General features: G+C 54.5%; 1 protein-coding gene across 1 annotated transcript in view; it reads right to left on the bottom strand.

The window, feature by feature from the left end:
* Positions 1–2,392: 2,392 nt before the first annotated feature.
* The window catches only part of Obscn (obscurin, cytoskeletal calmodulin and titin-interacting RhoGEF), a 135,943-nt gene continuing 121,609 nt past the window's right edge, over positions 2,393–16,726 (bottom strand). The window contains exons 90-115 of the mRNA XM_076937701.1: positions 16,494–16,688; positions 15,699–15,795; positions 15,216–15,340; positions 14,621–14,733; positions 14,140–14,308; positions 13,924–14,002; positions 13,625–13,825; positions 12,834–12,894; positions 11,882–11,959; positions 11,436–11,608; positions 11,238–11,264; positions 10,204–10,356; positions 10,061–10,106; positions 9,490–9,567; positions 7,209–9,195; positions 6,626–6,706; positions 6,368–6,478; positions 6,082–6,249; positions 5,302–5,424; positions 4,984–5,154; positions 4,338–4,422; positions 3,906–4,145; positions 3,492–3,715; positions 3,176–3,251; positions 2,830–2,979; positions 2,393–2,646 (exon numbers count right to left, since the gene is read on the bottom strand). Coding sequence (XP_076793816.1) covers positions 2,469–2,646; positions 2,830–2,979; positions 3,176–3,251; positions 3,492–3,715; positions 3,906–4,145; positions 4,338–4,422; positions 4,984–5,154; positions 5,302–5,424; positions 6,082–6,249; positions 6,368–6,478; positions 6,626–6,706; positions 7,209–9,195; positions 9,490–9,567; positions 10,061–10,106; positions 10,204–10,356; positions 11,238–11,264; positions 11,436–11,608; positions 11,882–11,959; positions 12,834–12,894; positions 13,625–13,825; positions 13,924–14,002; positions 14,140–14,308; positions 14,621–14,733; positions 15,216–15,340; positions 15,699–15,795; positions 16,494–16,688 — 5,189 coding nt within the window. The 3' untranslated portion in view covers positions 2,393–2,468. The remainder of the gene's footprint in view (positions 2,647–2,829; positions 2,980–3,175; positions 3,252–3,491; positions 3,716–3,905; positions 4,146–4,337; positions 4,423–4,983; positions 5,155–5,301; positions 5,425–6,081; positions 6,250–6,367; positions 6,479–6,625; positions 6,707–7,208; positions 9,196–9,489; positions 9,568–10,060; positions 10,107–10,203; positions 10,357–11,237; positions 11,265–11,435; positions 11,609–11,881; positions 11,960–12,833; positions 12,895–13,624; positions 13,826–13,923; positions 14,003–14,139; positions 14,309–14,620; positions 14,734–15,215; positions 15,341–15,698; positions 15,796–16,493; positions 16,689–16,726) is intronic.

Below are 16,726 nucleotides of genomic sequence, written 5' to 3'. Positions count from 1 at the left end.
CACAGGCCACCAGACTTAAGACACACAGCTCTTTCCCACACAGGCATGACAAGAGTGGGGGTTCCATATGTTCCACATGTTGGATATGTATGACATGCCAAAAGGACTTGGCTCCCTGGGGTTAGTGGGGACCCTGTCGTATAGCTTGTCAACTAGCCCTTTTCCTGTTACCAGCTTTATCTAGAGGAGGACACCATATGACATTTCCACGTTTGTCCCAAGCAGGGGAAATGTAGCAGGTGAGTACAACACTTGGGTTGTGCAGCCACACTGGCTGTGACTTGCAGGCAGTGTACTGCATTTGTGATTTCTGGGGCAGGAGACCCTGGTCAACAGATGAGGCAGCTGCACAGTTGAGACCAGCATGTGCTCCTAGCCGTGGCTTTGGAGAGAAGCAGGGCACGTCCTGAGGAAGGATGGAGTTCATGACCAAAGCCAAATGCCAGCTTCTGTAAGTCTGAAATGGTCCTTGTCCAGGGAACATACAGACAGCCAGGAACTCCCATGTCCTGATCAGGAGTGGCTTCCATGCAGTGAATGAGATGAGGGACAGGTTAACATAGTGGGTGAGCTCTGCTGGAGCAGGGTCTGAGTCCTGTCCCAGCAGTGGGTGAACTCTGAAATGAGACATTGCCAGAGAGCAATGTTAGATGTTGGTTGGGAGAGATCTCATGGAAGCAGTGAGTCCCTCAGAGCACAGGGAGGCTAAGGTTCTTGGGAGCTACTCCCCTGTTATTCTCATATTCCTCAGACCTAAGTCAAAGTCTTGTCTCACAGATTCCCAACCACATAATTTTAGCCAATTTGGTGAATTAAAACTCCATCTTCTACAAGGTCAGCAGTGTCTTTAACCTCTGAGGCAATGGTTCTCGACCTTCCTAATGTCCTTTAATACAGCTCTTCAGGTTGTGGTGACCCCCAACCATAAAATTATTTTGCTGCTACTTCATAACTGTAACTTTGCTTCTGTTATGAATAGCAATGTAAATATCCGATATGCAGCCCACAGGTTGAGAGCCACAGCTCTAGGTCGTGTCTCCAGCTTATTTGTTTCCTCGATAGTCTTTCTGACTGAAGCAAGATAGAACTTCAATATAGTTGCTATTCTGAGGCAGTTTCACTATGTAGACCAGGTTGGCTTTGAACTCAGAGCTACACAGGACTCTGCCTCTAGAATGATGAGATTAAAGGCAAGAGCCACCACACCTGGCCCCTCAGTGTACTTCTGGTTGGCATTTCCCTAGTAGCTGAGGACAGTGACTATTTTTATGTGTTTATTAGCTATTTGTACTTCTTTTGACAGTTGTCTAATATTTTCATTGATAAGTTTTAGTTCTTCATATAGTCTGGCTGTTGTTTTTTTGTCAGATGATTAGCTGGTAAAGATGGCTCTTCTGTCTTTTCACTAGCCATTACTTCCTTTGCTGGCCAGAAGCTATTTGATTTTATGTTGTCCATTTGTATCCCAGAGGGTTCCTGTCATGCCATGTACCTAGAGGCAAGGGGAATCTGACAGGAAAGTGAGCTCTGGAGAGAAATGCTTGGTGTTTCTGGAAAGCTTGCAGCTAACTGTCAAGAGATCTTATGCATCAGGGCATGTTGACTTGAATGAAGTCAAGGTTTCCACAGTAGTTTTGCTTGTGTTGCTTTAGTTGAAGAGGGACTGGTTTATCGCACTCTCCTCCCACCCTCTGGTTTTCATAATTAACTTGAGGACTTCTCAAGTTTGCCGTCTCTCAATGCCATCCACTAAGAAGTGACACGGGGGCCCTCACCAGAGGCAGTATCACGGGGGCACCGACTTCAGCTCTCAGCTCTCACACCAGAAGATACATAACCCTTTCCACATATTCAGCAGCCTTCGGTGTTCTAACAACTGAGAACAAACTAGGGGTGTGTGTGCTGCACTGACCCTGGTGAAACCACAGCACTGCAAGCAGAGGCAATGGAAGACTCAGGGTGGCCCGGTTTTTACCATGGCCTTGAACCAGCAATTCCAAGACAAGACCTGGATAGTCTCCAGGAGGTTCATGGCCAGCAGTACATCTTGTCGGTCCCTCGACACCTTTTATCCAAGACCTAACAACCAAGAGATTCGAGGTACCCACTACACACAAGGCTGGGAGAGAGGCCAGTAGGTTCTTGTGAAGAGAAATAGCAGCGGAGGCCCCAGAGGTTAACAGAACATCTGGAAGGGATGAGGGCACCACTAGGACTTCAGGAGCCAAAGGTTCCTGCTGATCTCCAGTTGTTACCAGCTTGGTAGCAGTGGCGCTCTAAAGAAACACCTATCTCTTTAGAGACCTGACTTGGGACACAAGTTGTGATTCCCCAAGTCCCATAACACTATGAATGAAGATCCCAAACACTACGGAGGTGACTCAATAAAACACTCTTTGGCCCTTTTGCATCTTTTATTGGCGGGTGTCCACGTGTGCATGGCACAGCTTGTTCTGTAGAGCTGGACTTCAGCGCACCTGGGCCAGGTTGTGCTTCTTGTAGAGCAGCGCCCGCCGCTTCTCACGCTCGCGCACAAAGGCGCGCAATCGCGTGGTGGGGAAGGTTACGGGCGTGGGCCGGGAGCCGGTGGGGCCCTCCTCCGTCAGCCACCCGCACTGCAAGCAGGTAGAAGCGCACGGGCGGCCCCTGAAGCAGAAAGTGAATCAGCCCGGGTTTGAAGATTAGGCTGTAGGGGGTGGGGGGAGCCAAAAGGGAAGGGCTGCACTGTGGGTGGGGCTGGCGATGTGGGTTAGACCATCAACCAAAGCGGGGGTGGGGGGGGAGGAGAGGCAAGGAGGGGCGGGGCAGAGCTCAGGTTGAGCTCCTTACCAGGGTTGAGCACATAATGAACTCTGCAGGAAGGCTACAGCACCCCCAGATAATCCTGCATAGCAGCGACTCAACCGAATGAGTCCCTTGCGCAAGCCTTTCTGCAGATCACGAGTCCCCTCACTGCTCTCTGGGTACTCGCCACTCAGCCTGCGTGGGTGAGAGGCACAGGAGACTCAGTTACCCTTGGATAGATAGGAGATACTGGGACATTGGGCTCCCCATAGAGGATGGAGGAGTATGGGGACCAAATTCACCTCTGGATGTATTTGTGGGGTGCACAGGGCTTTGGTAGCTTGACCCACCCACCTAGCACAGCTTCCCCAGACACCCCAGAAGGACTCACATAATGAAGGCTGTTACACCAATAGCCCAGATGTCTGTCTGTGGAACAGCCCCTTGGCCTTCCAGAAGTTCTGGAGCTGCAGAGAAGCATGGATAGACACGAGGTTGGACACAGTTGGGTAAGTCAGGCGGTAGATGTCAGTGGAGGAGCCAGCTGGCATGCAAGGCATCTGGGCCCAAGTGAATAGGCACCAGCATCTGGCTCTAGTGAGAGACTGGTGGATGTCAGTGGAGCTGGGAGTGAGGGCAGACAGGTAGGGAAGAACTTTCTCCCTGCCCCGACAGATCAGAAGACAGGTCAAGAGTCATATACATACCCATGGTCTCCAGGTAGTCTTTGAAGTTCTCAGGGGGTGGGATCTTCCCTTGGCCAAGACTCTGGGCATTACCCAGGTCTATGACCTTAAGCAGGTTGTACTCGGTAACCATCATGTTCTCAGACCTCAAGTCCAGGTGCAGGATGTGTTGGGCATGCAGGTACTGGGTGGCACTCAGCATCTGCCACAGGTAGTCCTTCACATCAGACTCTGAGTAGGAGTCCCTAGAGACACAGATGGCTCAGAACAGGCCCCAGGGCAGGTAGAATGGGTATCCTGGCACACATCGGCCAGAAGGGGCATCAGGTTCTGCTTAGTCCCACCTAGATGAGGTCAGACTGCTCTCACTGTCCCTCCCAAGGATCTCTGCTTGCATGACTGACTGTCTCCCAGGCAGACCAGACTACCCCTCACCTCTCCGCCAGACAGGGTAGCAGCTCAGGGCCAGAGCACAGTTCCAGGATGAGCACCAGGTGCCGGGGACTGAGGTAGGCTGCATGGAGTTGGGCCAGATGTGGGTGGTGCAGTCTCTTAAGTGCCTCATATTCTCTTAGTACAGCTGTCTTGTCTTCAGGCTGGTAGGGAACAATCTTAGCCGCCAGGGCCCGCCCACTTGCCTTCTCCCTACACTGCCGCACCACACTGAAGCGGCCCCTGCAGGAAGGAAACATGGGGAACCTGTAAGTACTCCCCACACACTTAGAGCAGCAAGGACCAAGCTCAGGGAGCAGATAAGGCCAATGATAGACATGCTGGGCAGTTGCACTGGAGTGTGGGTCATGAAAAGCTCCCAGGAAGATTTGGGGGATGGCCTCCATCCTCCCACCCTCTACAAACACCCCACACCTCCGGATCTGCGTCTGGAAGGCCAAGGTCTTTGTGCTGGGGAGAAGCTGGGCTGGTCTCCCCCGACTGCTTTCCTCCTCAGAGGCTGTGAGAAGTGAGATAGGGGACCTAGTCAGGGAGGGACATCCAGGCAGCCCTGTCCCTCCCACCACCTCTTAGTCCCTTCCCAAGTGCTACAAAAATGGCCCTTTAAGCTCCCGTGCACTCTGACCTCTCGTTCCTTGAACAACTAACTTTGTGTGGGTTGGAGGAGAAACTTGGATAGGACAGGGTCGTGGCAGAATCTGTTATTTTAACTAATTGCATTCATGATAACGGCAGAGAACATTCCAGGTGGAACTGGGTAGCAATCAAATGACATCCACCTTTCTGGAGTCTCCACCATCCATTTCTAACCAACCTCAGCAGCACTCTTCCATCAGATGCAAACACAACACCCAGTAAAGTCAAAATCAACCTCGATTGACTGCCAGGGTGACATGAGGGGAGTTGGGGAGTGAAGAGGGACAGGAGGATCCCCAGGGATCCCCAGGGAGTGCAGGCTTTGAATACTGAATGCAGGCATGTGGATCATTCATGGACAACTGTGTGCCTATGCCTGATCACATGGCCACCCTTATCAGCCCCCAGCGGCCCCAAAGCTTACCCAGGTGGTTGGGTCCTCCAAGGAGGACCTGTTCTGAGGGGCTGCTGTAGGGGCCCATTCCTGCTTTGCTGACACATGCTGTCCGGAAGGTATACATGCCACCCCTGGACAGCTTGCCGGTGAGGTAGCAACAGTCAGAGATGTCAGAGGCCAGAGTTGTCCAGCTGCCTCCTGACCACAGAGGAGAGAGTAAGAAGCCATTGTGGAAAATCAAGGGAACCCCTCTCCTGAGGCCACCCACAGACAGAGAGCAGACACACCCACAGTGCCTTTCCATGCCAACCCTTCACAGACTCCCAAGCCTCAGGACGCCTATACCTTCTATACAGCACTGCACGATGTAGGTCACCGGGCCACAGGATTCCACAGGCTTCCAGACCAGCAGCACCGCATCCGTGTATAGTTCCCCGACCTCCGGGCGTGGAGAAGATGAAGGGCGCTCTGCAAGGGCAACTCCGTGGTCAGCATGGACACTCAACCCTCAAGGAACAACCTCTGACCACACTCATCTCACTCTGAGCAGCTGCCAGGCCTGCCCTCTACTTGTTCTGTCATTTGATGGAGAGGGGCTTCATGCTAGGATGAATAGAAGAAGCTGGCACCTCTCCTAGTGGGAGGGGGTGGTCCAGGGATACCTGCCTGGCAGTCTCTGTCTAGATCCCTCTCAGCTGGGGCACACTGGAGGCCCTATGGAGTGGCCCTGGTTAGTGCCTCATCTCTGCTGAGTGCCCTAGCCCAAGGCGAGGCCAATATTCGCTGTCTTCATTACCCTAGAAGTACCCTCGGATGCTGTGTGAACCAGAAAGCAATACAGGAGGATGAGGTGGTGCAGTCAAGAGAGGACGTTCATGTCTCAAGCATGTATGAGTAAGGGCATTCTGCCCAGCAGTGGAGTACACAAATAGACTCTTTGGCACTAGATGTGGTATTAGCAGCTTTACCTACTTCTTTGACTTTTCTTGAGTTCCCTGAAAGCCCCAAGTTCCATGGACTCTCAGATAAGAAGCCTTGTCCTGCTCACTAAGCAAAATGAGATGTCCTGGAACTCCTAGCCCAGCCCTCATGCCCTGGTAGAGACTTCCAGTGTGGACCACATACCTGCTCTCCGCAGGACACCTGTGGTGACCGCTGTCCCCAGCGGATTGCTCACACAGCACGTATATGTGCCCAGGTCCTCTTCTGTCACCACCAGGATGGTCAACAGCTGGAAGTTCTTCAGGGTGGAAGAGATGAGGAGGTGGCCGCTGCTCTCCAGGAGGACCCCATCTGTGACAAGACAACGCCATCTTGGCTTTCCCCCAGGACAGCCAAAGCTTCCCGCTGGGCCTGTGATTGCTGCTTGCCCTCACCAATCCAGCACACAGACTCCAGGGCAGCTCCTTACCTTTGCTCCAGGTAGCCTGGGCAGTTGGCTGGGCCAACACCTGGCAGGCCAGTGTCACTGATTGGCCCAGGACCACAGCCTCGTCTGAGAGTTCTCTTAGGAAGGATGGTGCTGAGAGGGGGGCAAAAGAAGAGCCCTGAGTGGAGACTGCCTGGCCAGACAGCCCAATCTGGACCCTGTTCAGCTCCAACAGAAGCCTTCCAAGCTTAGACCTCTATACCAGAGCCCCACACTGGTATAGTTGTGATTCCTGCTTACCTTGGTCCCTGCCCTTTAGGCCTGACAGCCGGAAAGAAGCTAGGCCTGACTTCTTTCTGGGAGGCCCTTCCTTCTCAGGACCTGTGGAAGAAAGAGGCCCGGGAGCTCGGTGGGAGAAGCAGGATAGCACTAGCTTCCTCTACCTGGGCAATCTAGCTGGGAGGCTGGCCCTGGGGTAAGGGAAGTCAGAGGTTATGGAGGCTCTGAAGATGAAGAGGCTCTGGGGTCACAGAGAGCTATGTCAGAGAATCTAGGTTTGGGGTGGCTCCTGGGCCAGAGATCTGGGGCCTGGTGAATTGACCCATAGACCCTTTCTCTCCTCAAAGGTCTGCCCCTGCTATTAGCTCTAGGCTTCTGTAGCCAGTATGTATCAGAGATGGTCTCAGATACCCAGTAAGGAGGGGTGTCAGGGCTGCAGAGGGGAAACCAGGATTTGAGCCAAGACCTATGGGGTCAGGCTGGATGTGGGTGGCATAGAACAGGAAGAGGAGGCCAGTGGGGACTTGAGAGGGCACAAGAGAACCTGGTAGCTTCATGGTGCCGAACAAGGGACATGGACATGCCAGATGCTGGGGGAGGTTACCTTCTGGCCTGCCCTTCAGGATCCTGGAGATGTGAGCCATGGAAGCCTTCACTCTCTGGCGAAGCCCAAGCTCCACGGGCTCCTCCCCTGACAGGCACCTCCCAGGGAACTGGAAGAGGCCACGGGAGGGGGACCACTTGCGCTTCCTGCTCACAGCAGCTGCGCCCAACAGTGCTTCCAGGTCCCCTGGCTCCTCTGACTCCTCTGTAATCTCCAGACCAGCACGCAGTCCCAGCTCGCCTGGCCAGGGCCACACGGCCTCCTCCAGGAAGGACTCTGCCAGTCCTTGCCCAGCTTCAGTTTCTGAGTCAGGTGACTCTGGCTGCTCTACAGGTTTGGGGACCCTCCTGAAGATCATGAACTCAAATGGGAGATATTTGATGTCATATAGATCGGAGAGGTTAAGGTAGGCAGGATCTACCTCAGAAATGTCCAAGGAGATGGTGTCGGCTGCTTCTGCATCACCAGACAGATCCCGGATCTGTACCAGGGAAACCTGCTCAACTTCCTCCCATGGGGTGAGGCTTGGAGAGGTCCTTGGGGGAACCCCACTGGCCTCAGCAATGGGCCCTGAGCTGTCCAGCGGTTGAGAGCTCTCAATTGCAGCTTCATCCTGCTCTTCTGAGGACTGGGACACAGCCCAGGCCATCCTGGCCCAAAGAGGACCCTGCCCTAGCATCCCTCCTGCATCCCCGCCAAAGGCAAAGGTGCCATAGCCTGCCACCCCTGCATAGCCCCCACGGGATTCCAGAGAGAACTTCCAGGTGGTAGCCTGCTCCTGAGGCCGCTGTGGAGGAGGCGTGAAGTCACATGTGTCCCCAGCTTCAGACAAGCCTTCAGTATCCAGGGATGCATCTACTTGGGAGGCTGACCCTGGGGAACTGGAGGGAACTGGACATGACCTTTCAGGTAGAGAGCTATCTTGAGGTCCCTTCTCAGAACCAAGAAGGGGGCTTGCTTGAGTTGGGAATGGGGCTGCCTGAGGCTGTTCTGAAAAGAGTGGGCCACAGGGTGTTGAGAGCTCCTTCTTCAATGACTGTGGAGGTAAGGAGCCAAGGAGTTGTGACGATGGAGAGCCACAGCCCTCCTGGGGACCAGAACCCAGTTCAGAGTGACAGGAAGGGCCTGGTTTCCCTCTACAACTGTCCTGGGATGATCCTTCTTGCTTAACAGGCCTTGAGTTACCACTCGTAGGTGGAAAGGGGACAGACTCCTGCAAGAACCCCTCTTTGTGCCCTGTGTCCTTGGCAGTGGTTTCATGAGTGAACCCCAAGGAAGGTGGGACTAGGTATTGTTCTTTGCATGCCTCGGCAGAGGGGCCAGTTGTGACTGGTGGGTTGTCCAGGGAGCGGCTTCGGCCTGGGACCTCTCTGACATTGGAACTAGGTAGTCGCAGGGCAGTCTCAAAGGATGGTGTCTTGGTCATCAGAGAGGCCTGCTCCTCCCTAGCAGCCTCTTCCTCCAACAAGCTGTACTCCATCAGTGGCTCTCGCAGACCAGGGAGGGCCCTTGCAATGTACCCACCCTTTAGCAGGTGCCGCTTCCGAGCAGGGTGCCTCTTGGCACCCAATGTTTTGCTCCCACGCTCTGCACCCTCACCAGCTTGCTGGTAGAACAAGCTGCTGATGACGCTGTGCCGGGGCACACAACCTGGGCTTGCTGGAGGCCCAGCACCCTGGGGGGATGCTGGCACAGCTGCATCAGCAGCGGGCATGCTGGCCTCTGTCTCTTCTGGGAGGCTGGCTGAAGGCCGCAGAAAGCCCCGAGGGTGCAGGAGTGGCGAGTGAGTCACAGGGGAAGGTGGCAGCGACTTAGCCCTGGCAAATGGGGCAAGCTCATTGTCCGAGGAAGACGATGAGCTAGAGGAGCCGCTGGCTTCCCCTCGTAGGTGCCGGGCCACTCCTAGAGATGGACTGTCCGGAGGACCCTGGAGCAGTTCAGGGATGGAACGCATCACCAGGATAGACTTGTAGCTCATCAAGGAACGCTGGAAATGGGGACAGAGGGACATCCATGGGCATGACTGGTCATGGCAGGAGGTGGGGGGGGGGTGCCCATTGCCTCTTTGCTTCGATAGGGCCCAGAGGGGTTACACAGGACGCCTGGATCTTCTGCACCTGCTGCTCTATTGCTCTGCCCCACCACCTGGTGCACTCAAGGGAACCCAGAGTCATGGAGCAGGCCAGTATGGCCCTGTGCTCCTGGCCTAAGTGGGTCACATGGCTAGATTCAGTTCCCTTCCCTGACCTCAGCACCTCTTTCCTGGGAAAGGGGGACTCACCTGCCAGCGACTTCGAGCAAGAAGGAACTTGAGCTGTTTGGTGTTGATGAAGTGAGCCTCCTCAGCAGGCATGGATTTCTGTAGTGGGAGGGGAGTGGCTGTGGTAATGAGAAAACGGACCCTGGTGCCCTGGTGGTAGTCCTCCAGGGATGCAGGCCCAGCAGGGTGGAGGCAACAAACTTCAGGGTCTCCTCTCAGACACTCTGGGATCAGGACACTGCAAATCCTTCTCCCAGATGCCCAGGAAGGCTGAAGGGACCCCTTGTTGCTAACTGCAGAGCAGTCCTTTATGGAGGACTCCAGGACCCCTTTGCCAATATGAAGGCACTGGTATATGAAGGCCCTAGTGTCCTCTGAATTGTGTGCGTGTGTGCGTGGGGGGCGGGGGGGACAGGCCAGAATAATCTATACTAATGAGAACTGGTATATGAAGGTCCTAGTGTCCTCTGAATTGTGTGTGTGGGAGGGGGCGGGGGGGGACAAGCCAGAATAATCTATACTAATGAGAACTCTTGGCCTTCCTTTTCCTCCCTGCAGAGCAGCGAGTTGAGCTCAAATTGGGCCTACTTACCAGGAACCAGGGGTGGGCAAGGCACTGGGAAGTGCTAGGCCGGGCCCTGGAGGAAGAAGAAAGCCAGGTGGGCTACTCAGTCAGGTGCTCCTGTGACAGGGCTGACTGGAGCTTGGGCAGGTGAAGGACAGGTGTGCACTCACCTGGGGGTCTTTTGCAGCGTGGCCTTGATGAAGTCCTTGGCATCCTCACTCAGGTGGGCAGCCATGGGACTGCTCCAAGAGACCCGCCCCTCCAAAACATTGAGCAAGGTGGCACGGTCACTCTCTCCAGCAAATGGGGATGAGCAGGTAAGGCTGAAAGCAGAGAAGTGGGGAGGCTGACTCTCAGAAAAGATTCCCTGACTGGATGTGCACCACACTCATCTAGACCTGAGGATTTGAGGAAATGTTTCAGGCTAGACCAGAACAACCCAGGATTAGCTTGGAGTAAGGATCAAGGTTTAGTTACCAGGGCTCAGACTGGGATGAGAATCCAGGTTCAGGCTGAGGTGGGGATTAGGATTTATCCCACAGCAGAGATGGAGGCTCAGCTTTAATGAGGCATATGAGGTAAGCCCTGCCGTGGGTATCTTGGCTCTGACTTCAGTAAAAATAAAAGGTTCATCCTGAGGTGGTCGCTTGCCCTTGTCCTGACATGGAGACGCATGTCCAAAATAGGACAGAGATAAATGCTGAGCTTGCAGTATGGACATAGCCTTCATTTGAGGTAGGGGTTTGGGTTCAAGAAATGTATACAAAGTCACTTTGAAAAGACACTTAGCCTTAAGCTAGGGCAGAGCCTCGGGTTCAGAATGGGAAGAGATTCAAGGTCTGTTTAGGGTAGGAACTAGCATTTGCCACGGTAGAAATCAGAGTTCAACCTACAGAGGAGATCCAAACTTGAACTATATCACTAGCACCTTCAGGACATCAGGGACACTGAGTGTCCTGGTCAAGGTCATGTCCATGGTCAAGCCCCCAGACCTGCAGGGGAAGTGGCTAAGATCTGCCTCATGACAGTGGGGTGTTAGTAAGAAGCGTTAAACAACACATTTTTTTATCAGGGTTGGCCTACTGCCTGGCCTCAAAATAGCTGCCTGCTGTGTCTCGGGGCTGATCTGGGGAGCAGCCAGCAATGTCCTTGGCCTACACTGAAGGATCAGCTTGGAAGAGGTGGTGGAGCAGGGTCTGCTTACCTGAGGTAGGAGATGACACCCATCGCCCTGCAAGAATGTAAACACCACATTTGTGAGTCATACTAGGCCTGTCCCACAGGCAAGGGGTATGCATGTGGGGGCTGGAAGAGGAGGCAGAGGCTCAGAGGCTGCCAGACAGACATACGGAGGGCAGGGAGGCTCCAGATCAACAGCCCTCCTGGTGGGCCATCCACTCACCAGATGTCTGAGCCCTCGCTCACAGGACTCTGCTCGATGATCTCTGGGGACACGAATTCAGGTGAGCCATATTTGCTGTACTGTGGCTCTGAAGGGGTGATCTTTTGGGCAAAGCCAAAGTCACAGATCTTAATGTCTTCCCGAGCTGGGTGCACCATCAGGATGTTGGGGGGCTGTCAGGCAGAGTTGGGAAATTGCTGAGAGCTACACTTCATGAGAGAGGAACCTCCTACTCTCTGGGCCTAGGAGAGCACTCAAGAGTCCTTGAAGCTGGTAAAGGGCAGTGGGGTGTCCCCAGGTCAGACTAAGGCACCACATTTACTCCATCAGAACCAAACCCTACCTGACTGCTGTGAAGCAGCGAGTTCCCTGTCCTCAGTAGAATCCAATCGCAGGGGCTCCCACCTGTCCCCACCCTGAGTCCTGGAGGTACCATAGGTCAATACCTTTATGTCTAGGTGGAGGACACCATGGCTGTGCAGATAGTGTAGGCCTTCCACAAGCTGCTGGATGTAGACCTTGACCTGTGAGAAAGGCCGGGTACAGTTTGGAACCAGCCCCCAAGAGGCTGGCTCAGGTACCTCCTGAATGCCTGGCCCAGGTGAGGGGCCAGCCCCAGGTACCTCCTGAAGGCCTGGCCCAGGTGAGGGGCCAGCCCCAGGTACCTCCTGAAGGCCTGGCCCAGGTGAGGGGCCAGCCCCAGGTACCTCCTGAAGGCCTGGCCCAGGTGAGGAGCCAACCTCAGGTACCTCCTGAAGACCTGGCCAAACTGAGGGGCCAGCCTCAGGTACCTCCTGAAGACCTGGCCCAGCTGAGGGGCCAATCTCAGGTACCTCCTGAAGGCCTGGCCCAGGTAAGGAGCCAGCCTCAGGTACCTCCTGAAGGCCTGGCCCAGGTAAGGAGCCAGCCTCAGGTACCTCCTGAAGACCTGGCCCAGCTGAGGGGCCAGTCTCAGGTACCTCCTGAAGGTCTGGCCCAGGTGAGGAGCCGGCCTCAGGTACTTCCTGGAGGCCTGGCCAAACTGAGGGGCCAGTCTCAACCTCCTCCTCTATTTCATTCCAGCTTATTTCCATCATCAAGCCTTCCTCCTCTTAATTCAGGCCCCACAGGTCAGGTGACTGACAAAGTCACAGGTCAGGAACCTGTGAGCCCCAGGGCTGGGGGTTTCCCAAAGGTGTGCTGAGCCTAAATAAGGAGGAAGGAGCAGTCTGTTCCAATCAGGGAGGGGCAGACATCATAGGACAGCTGGGCTGGGATGGCCGGAAGGGGTAGGAGAGGCTGATTATACCTGGGTACCTTGGAAGCTACCAGGGACTCAAGTCAAAGAGGCTGTGTCCGGGGACTGGGATGTGGGCTCTGACTCTAGGGACACTCAGGCAAGGAGAAGGTAGCGGTTACCTCAGCTTCAGTCACCACACCCTTCTTAAAGAGTCGATCCAGCAGCTCCTCAGATGAGCACCTGGGTTTGGTCAAGGAAAAGCTGCACCTGGTTGGAACCCACCTGACTCCTGGGCCTGTGCTCACAGAAAAGTACCCAGGACCCGAGGCTTCTGTGAGCCAGATCTAGAGGTGCTGGTATTTAGATGAGGGAGAGTGGGATGAAGACTCCTGGGTCCCAGATGGCTCACAACCCTGAGAAAGCAGCCTTCAGAAAGAGCCTCTGCTGAGGGAGGTTGTTGTGCAGCAGCCTGATGGAAGCAGGGCACCCTCTCATCTCTGCACAGGGCCCACTCCACAGCTTCAGGAGTGATAGGGCAGCCAGGTTGTGAAATTAATAAGAGCCCCAAACAAGCCCCCATGGGTGTGACAGAGACCAAGAGGAGCTGGGCTGGGAGCCCCTCTCCAATATCCAAGAGGTCACCTCTGAGAGGGATCCAGGCCATTCTCAATAAGAATCAAGACTGTGGTGGCCCCCATCTGTGAGCCACAGAAAGGAAAGATCTCATGTCCAAAACCCCAACCATGTCACTTTGAGTTGTAGGCTCAAGAGCTGCTGTCACACCCAGTCACAACACCAGGAACAGGATGCTCAGATGTGGGGCTAGCACTTGTCACGACAGAACCCAGGGAGTGGGACTCACACTCTGCAGGGATTCACACTCATCCAGGGACTCCACACTCAGCAACTCCAGCCCTAGTCTGGGACCTGATGCCTTTTGAACTCTCTCAGGGGTTCAGATGAAGGATACAGTTCCAAGATAAGGATGAGAGTCTTCCGGGTCTCAAACTGGTCCAAGAGCCCAGTGACCAGTGGGTGGCCAAGTGTAGCCAAGATGTCTCGTTCCTGGTATGCCTGGGCCCGAGTTTTGCTCCGCAGGGGGATGAACTTGGCTGCACAGGACATCTTATTTCCTTTATGCTGAACCCTTTTCACGAAACCGAACACACCCCTGGGGGTGAAGAAGGAGAGAGGGAACCCATGGTAGGTACCATGCTGCGGGTGCCCTGGGAAGGACTGGAGATTGTGGAGCTGGTGAGAAAACGATACCTCCCAATCTCTTCTTGAACCTCATAGAAGGAATGCAATTTTCTCCGATAGACTTGCTTTTCGGCATCTAGCTTGTCCCCTACAGTCAAAGCACAGGACAGGTACACTATAGGCAGCCATGAATTGATCCCACTGCTCTCCTATGCAATGACAAGGGCTGCTCCCTGGTGCCTATAGCCTGCCCTGGGAAGGCCCGGGAGGAGCCAGCCAACTCACCCCCATAGACCAGCAGCTCCGCCTTGCAGAGCACCTGTCCACCTGCATTATTGGCAACACATGTGTAGACACCAGCATCATGTGGCGCCACATCAGTCAACACCAAGGAATAAGTAGTTCCATCTTGCCTCTGGCTCAGCCGGGCACTGTTCATCAGCTGGGTGCTGTCCTGGACAAACGAGACGGACTGGGCTACCATCAGCCTATCCTGGGATATGCCAGCACCTGGACTCACACACCCTTCCTGGAGCAGTACTTCCAATACCTGCTGTGTGCCCAGTCCCAGGTGCAGGCCAGAAGCAGGATGGGAAGGTAAACATATTGGGGTGCAGGGTGGGGCTATGGGATGGGAGTTACAGATTGCATAGTGAGGTGCATGAGCCCCCTTCCATACTCCCACATGGTCTCATGCATACATGCACCCATGCCCTCCAGGTCCTGAAGCTCGTCTCCTCCCCCTGCTGCCTGGGCCTACTCTTACCTTGTACCAGGTCACTGTGGGCGGTGGGTTGCCTTCAATGACAGCATCAAACTGTGCCAGGTCTCCTACCTGTACCTGTATATCCTCAATAGTGACCTGCATGGATGGGGCCCCTGGGAAAGGAGGGAAGAGAGTCTGTGTGGAGCAACTCCCAGGCTTCATAGACCTAGGGGCACAGCCCACTGTGTACATCTGTGGTCCATAAAGCTTTATGTCGCTCAGACCAGAAAGCCCACTTCCTTCCCTGGTGACCCCAACCTCACTGCCTAGGCCCCTGGTGGTTGTGAAGTGCTTCCTTCAGCACAGTCCCTGTTCTTCCTGCTTTAACTTCAGCTGGCCAAGCAATCACAAGGACGTCAAGCCAAAGCAGGCAGAGCGCTAATAGCCGCTCTCAAGTATGGAGCCTGCAGGTACCACATCTGTCGCTGTTTGCCTCTTCCCAGAGGGCTCTAGGCACTCCAAGGGAACACAGAAAAAAGAGATGGGGGAAACATGGACTAAGGCATCATGCCACGTGACTTAATCAGACCCTCATAAAAATGCCCCCCAGCACCCAGCAGGGGTGTATTCCCATCTGGCTGGCCCGCTTCCATACTTGTGACACTTGTGTCAGGAGCTCGGCACACATAGGTCCTCTGTGTGGTCTCCATGATGACTTGGCTGTGCACACACACGGGCAGCTGTCCAGTGCCTGCACTTGGCCAGGCTGTTCCCTCCACCCTGGAGTCAAGACAGGGTGGTCTCTGCTCACTGAAGCACTCTGACTCTGTACCTCTCAGGGACCTGAACCCCAGGAGAGGATAAGGATCCTACCATCCCTACTTGTGGGGTTAGATGTGTGCATAGAACCGCCCCCCAGGCTTCTCCCCAAGACCTTGTGTTCTAGGGTGGGTCCCTCTTCCCTCCCCTGCCCACCAGCTTGGGCTGGGGCCTGTAAGAAGTGTGTTGGAAAATTTTAAGTCCATCCTGTTAACTCTTCAAGGCCATGAGGCCAAAGCAAGTAGGTTCTGCACTGCCCACCCAGGGGTGTCCCTTGGAGGGCAGTTCCACACATGACCCATCTGGCTCAGAAGGTTACCGAATGGGTACAGTCCATCCCTGGGACCCAGAAGTTGTTGTCTTCTCCTGCTCCAAGCCCTTGTGTGTGTCAGGCTGCAAGACCTCTGGGAGTTCACCTGGTAGAAAGTAGGGAGCCTAGTGAGTTAAATCCTGGCTGGGGTGGAGAGGACATTCTTTAACAAGCATGGGTTACCCACGTGACCAGTGTAGGGTAGATTGCAGAATCAAGAGCAGCTCCAGGACCAGGATAAAAACCCGGAGTGAGAACCAGGCAATCCTGGCCACCACAACCTAGTACTGTCCACTGGCTGTCTTGCTGAAGCCAGATCTGAGACCTCTCCAGTTCTCCACCAGGGCAACAAGCCTGGTATCCCAGCTCTCCAGCCAGGCTGGCACTGGGATGTAGTTCTGCCCTCTAGGACCTGTACATCCAGCCAGGATGATTTGATGGTGACATGACAGCAGGACACAGGTGGCAGTGTGGGACTAACCGAGTGGACAGATGACACATCTGGGGAAACTGAAACTCCAAATAGAAGTGAGCACCTCTGGGTCCTTTTATATGCACAGGTGAACTGGGTGGGCCCAGTTCACAGATTGGAAAACTGAGGTCAAGTTAAGGATGAGCCATGACCAGGCAAAGTACATGATGACACATAAAGCCATAAAGATACCGAAGTGTCCCAGAGCTCTGCAAGTTTATAACCATGGAATGGGAAATCAAGGTGACCCTTTGGATCACATGACCAAGGATTGGGTGGGGTTAGCAAAGGAGAGGAGAAGTCTTTGCAGTCAGCTCCTTACTGGACCTTACCAGGGGTACCGGAAGCTGTGTCTGGGATCTGGGGAGCAGCTTCCTCAAAGGCAGGTGGCTCACTTTGTCTGGTGTTCTGGAAATCCCCTGGGGAGGGGCTGAGGGCTTCTGAGCCCAGTAGCCTCCAAAGGACAGAAGCGGCTTGTTGGTCAACTCCATCCTGGGTGGGGTGGGCAGAGCCTTCCACAGAGGTGTCTGTGGACAGGAGGGAGGGAATACAAGGTAAGTCTGGA

Source organism: Arvicanthis niloticus, chromosome 6, assembly GCF_011762505.2.
Source record: "Arvicanthis niloticus isolate mArvNil1 chromosome 6, mArvNil1.pat.X, whole genome shotgun sequence".
In the NCBI taxonomy this organism is placed as follows: domain Eukaryota; kingdom Metazoa; phylum Chordata; class Mammalia; order Rodentia; family Muridae; genus Arvicanthis; species Arvicanthis niloticus.
Note: the sequence above shows the minus strand (reverse complement) of the source record. Positions and strands in the feature narration are given on the sequence as shown.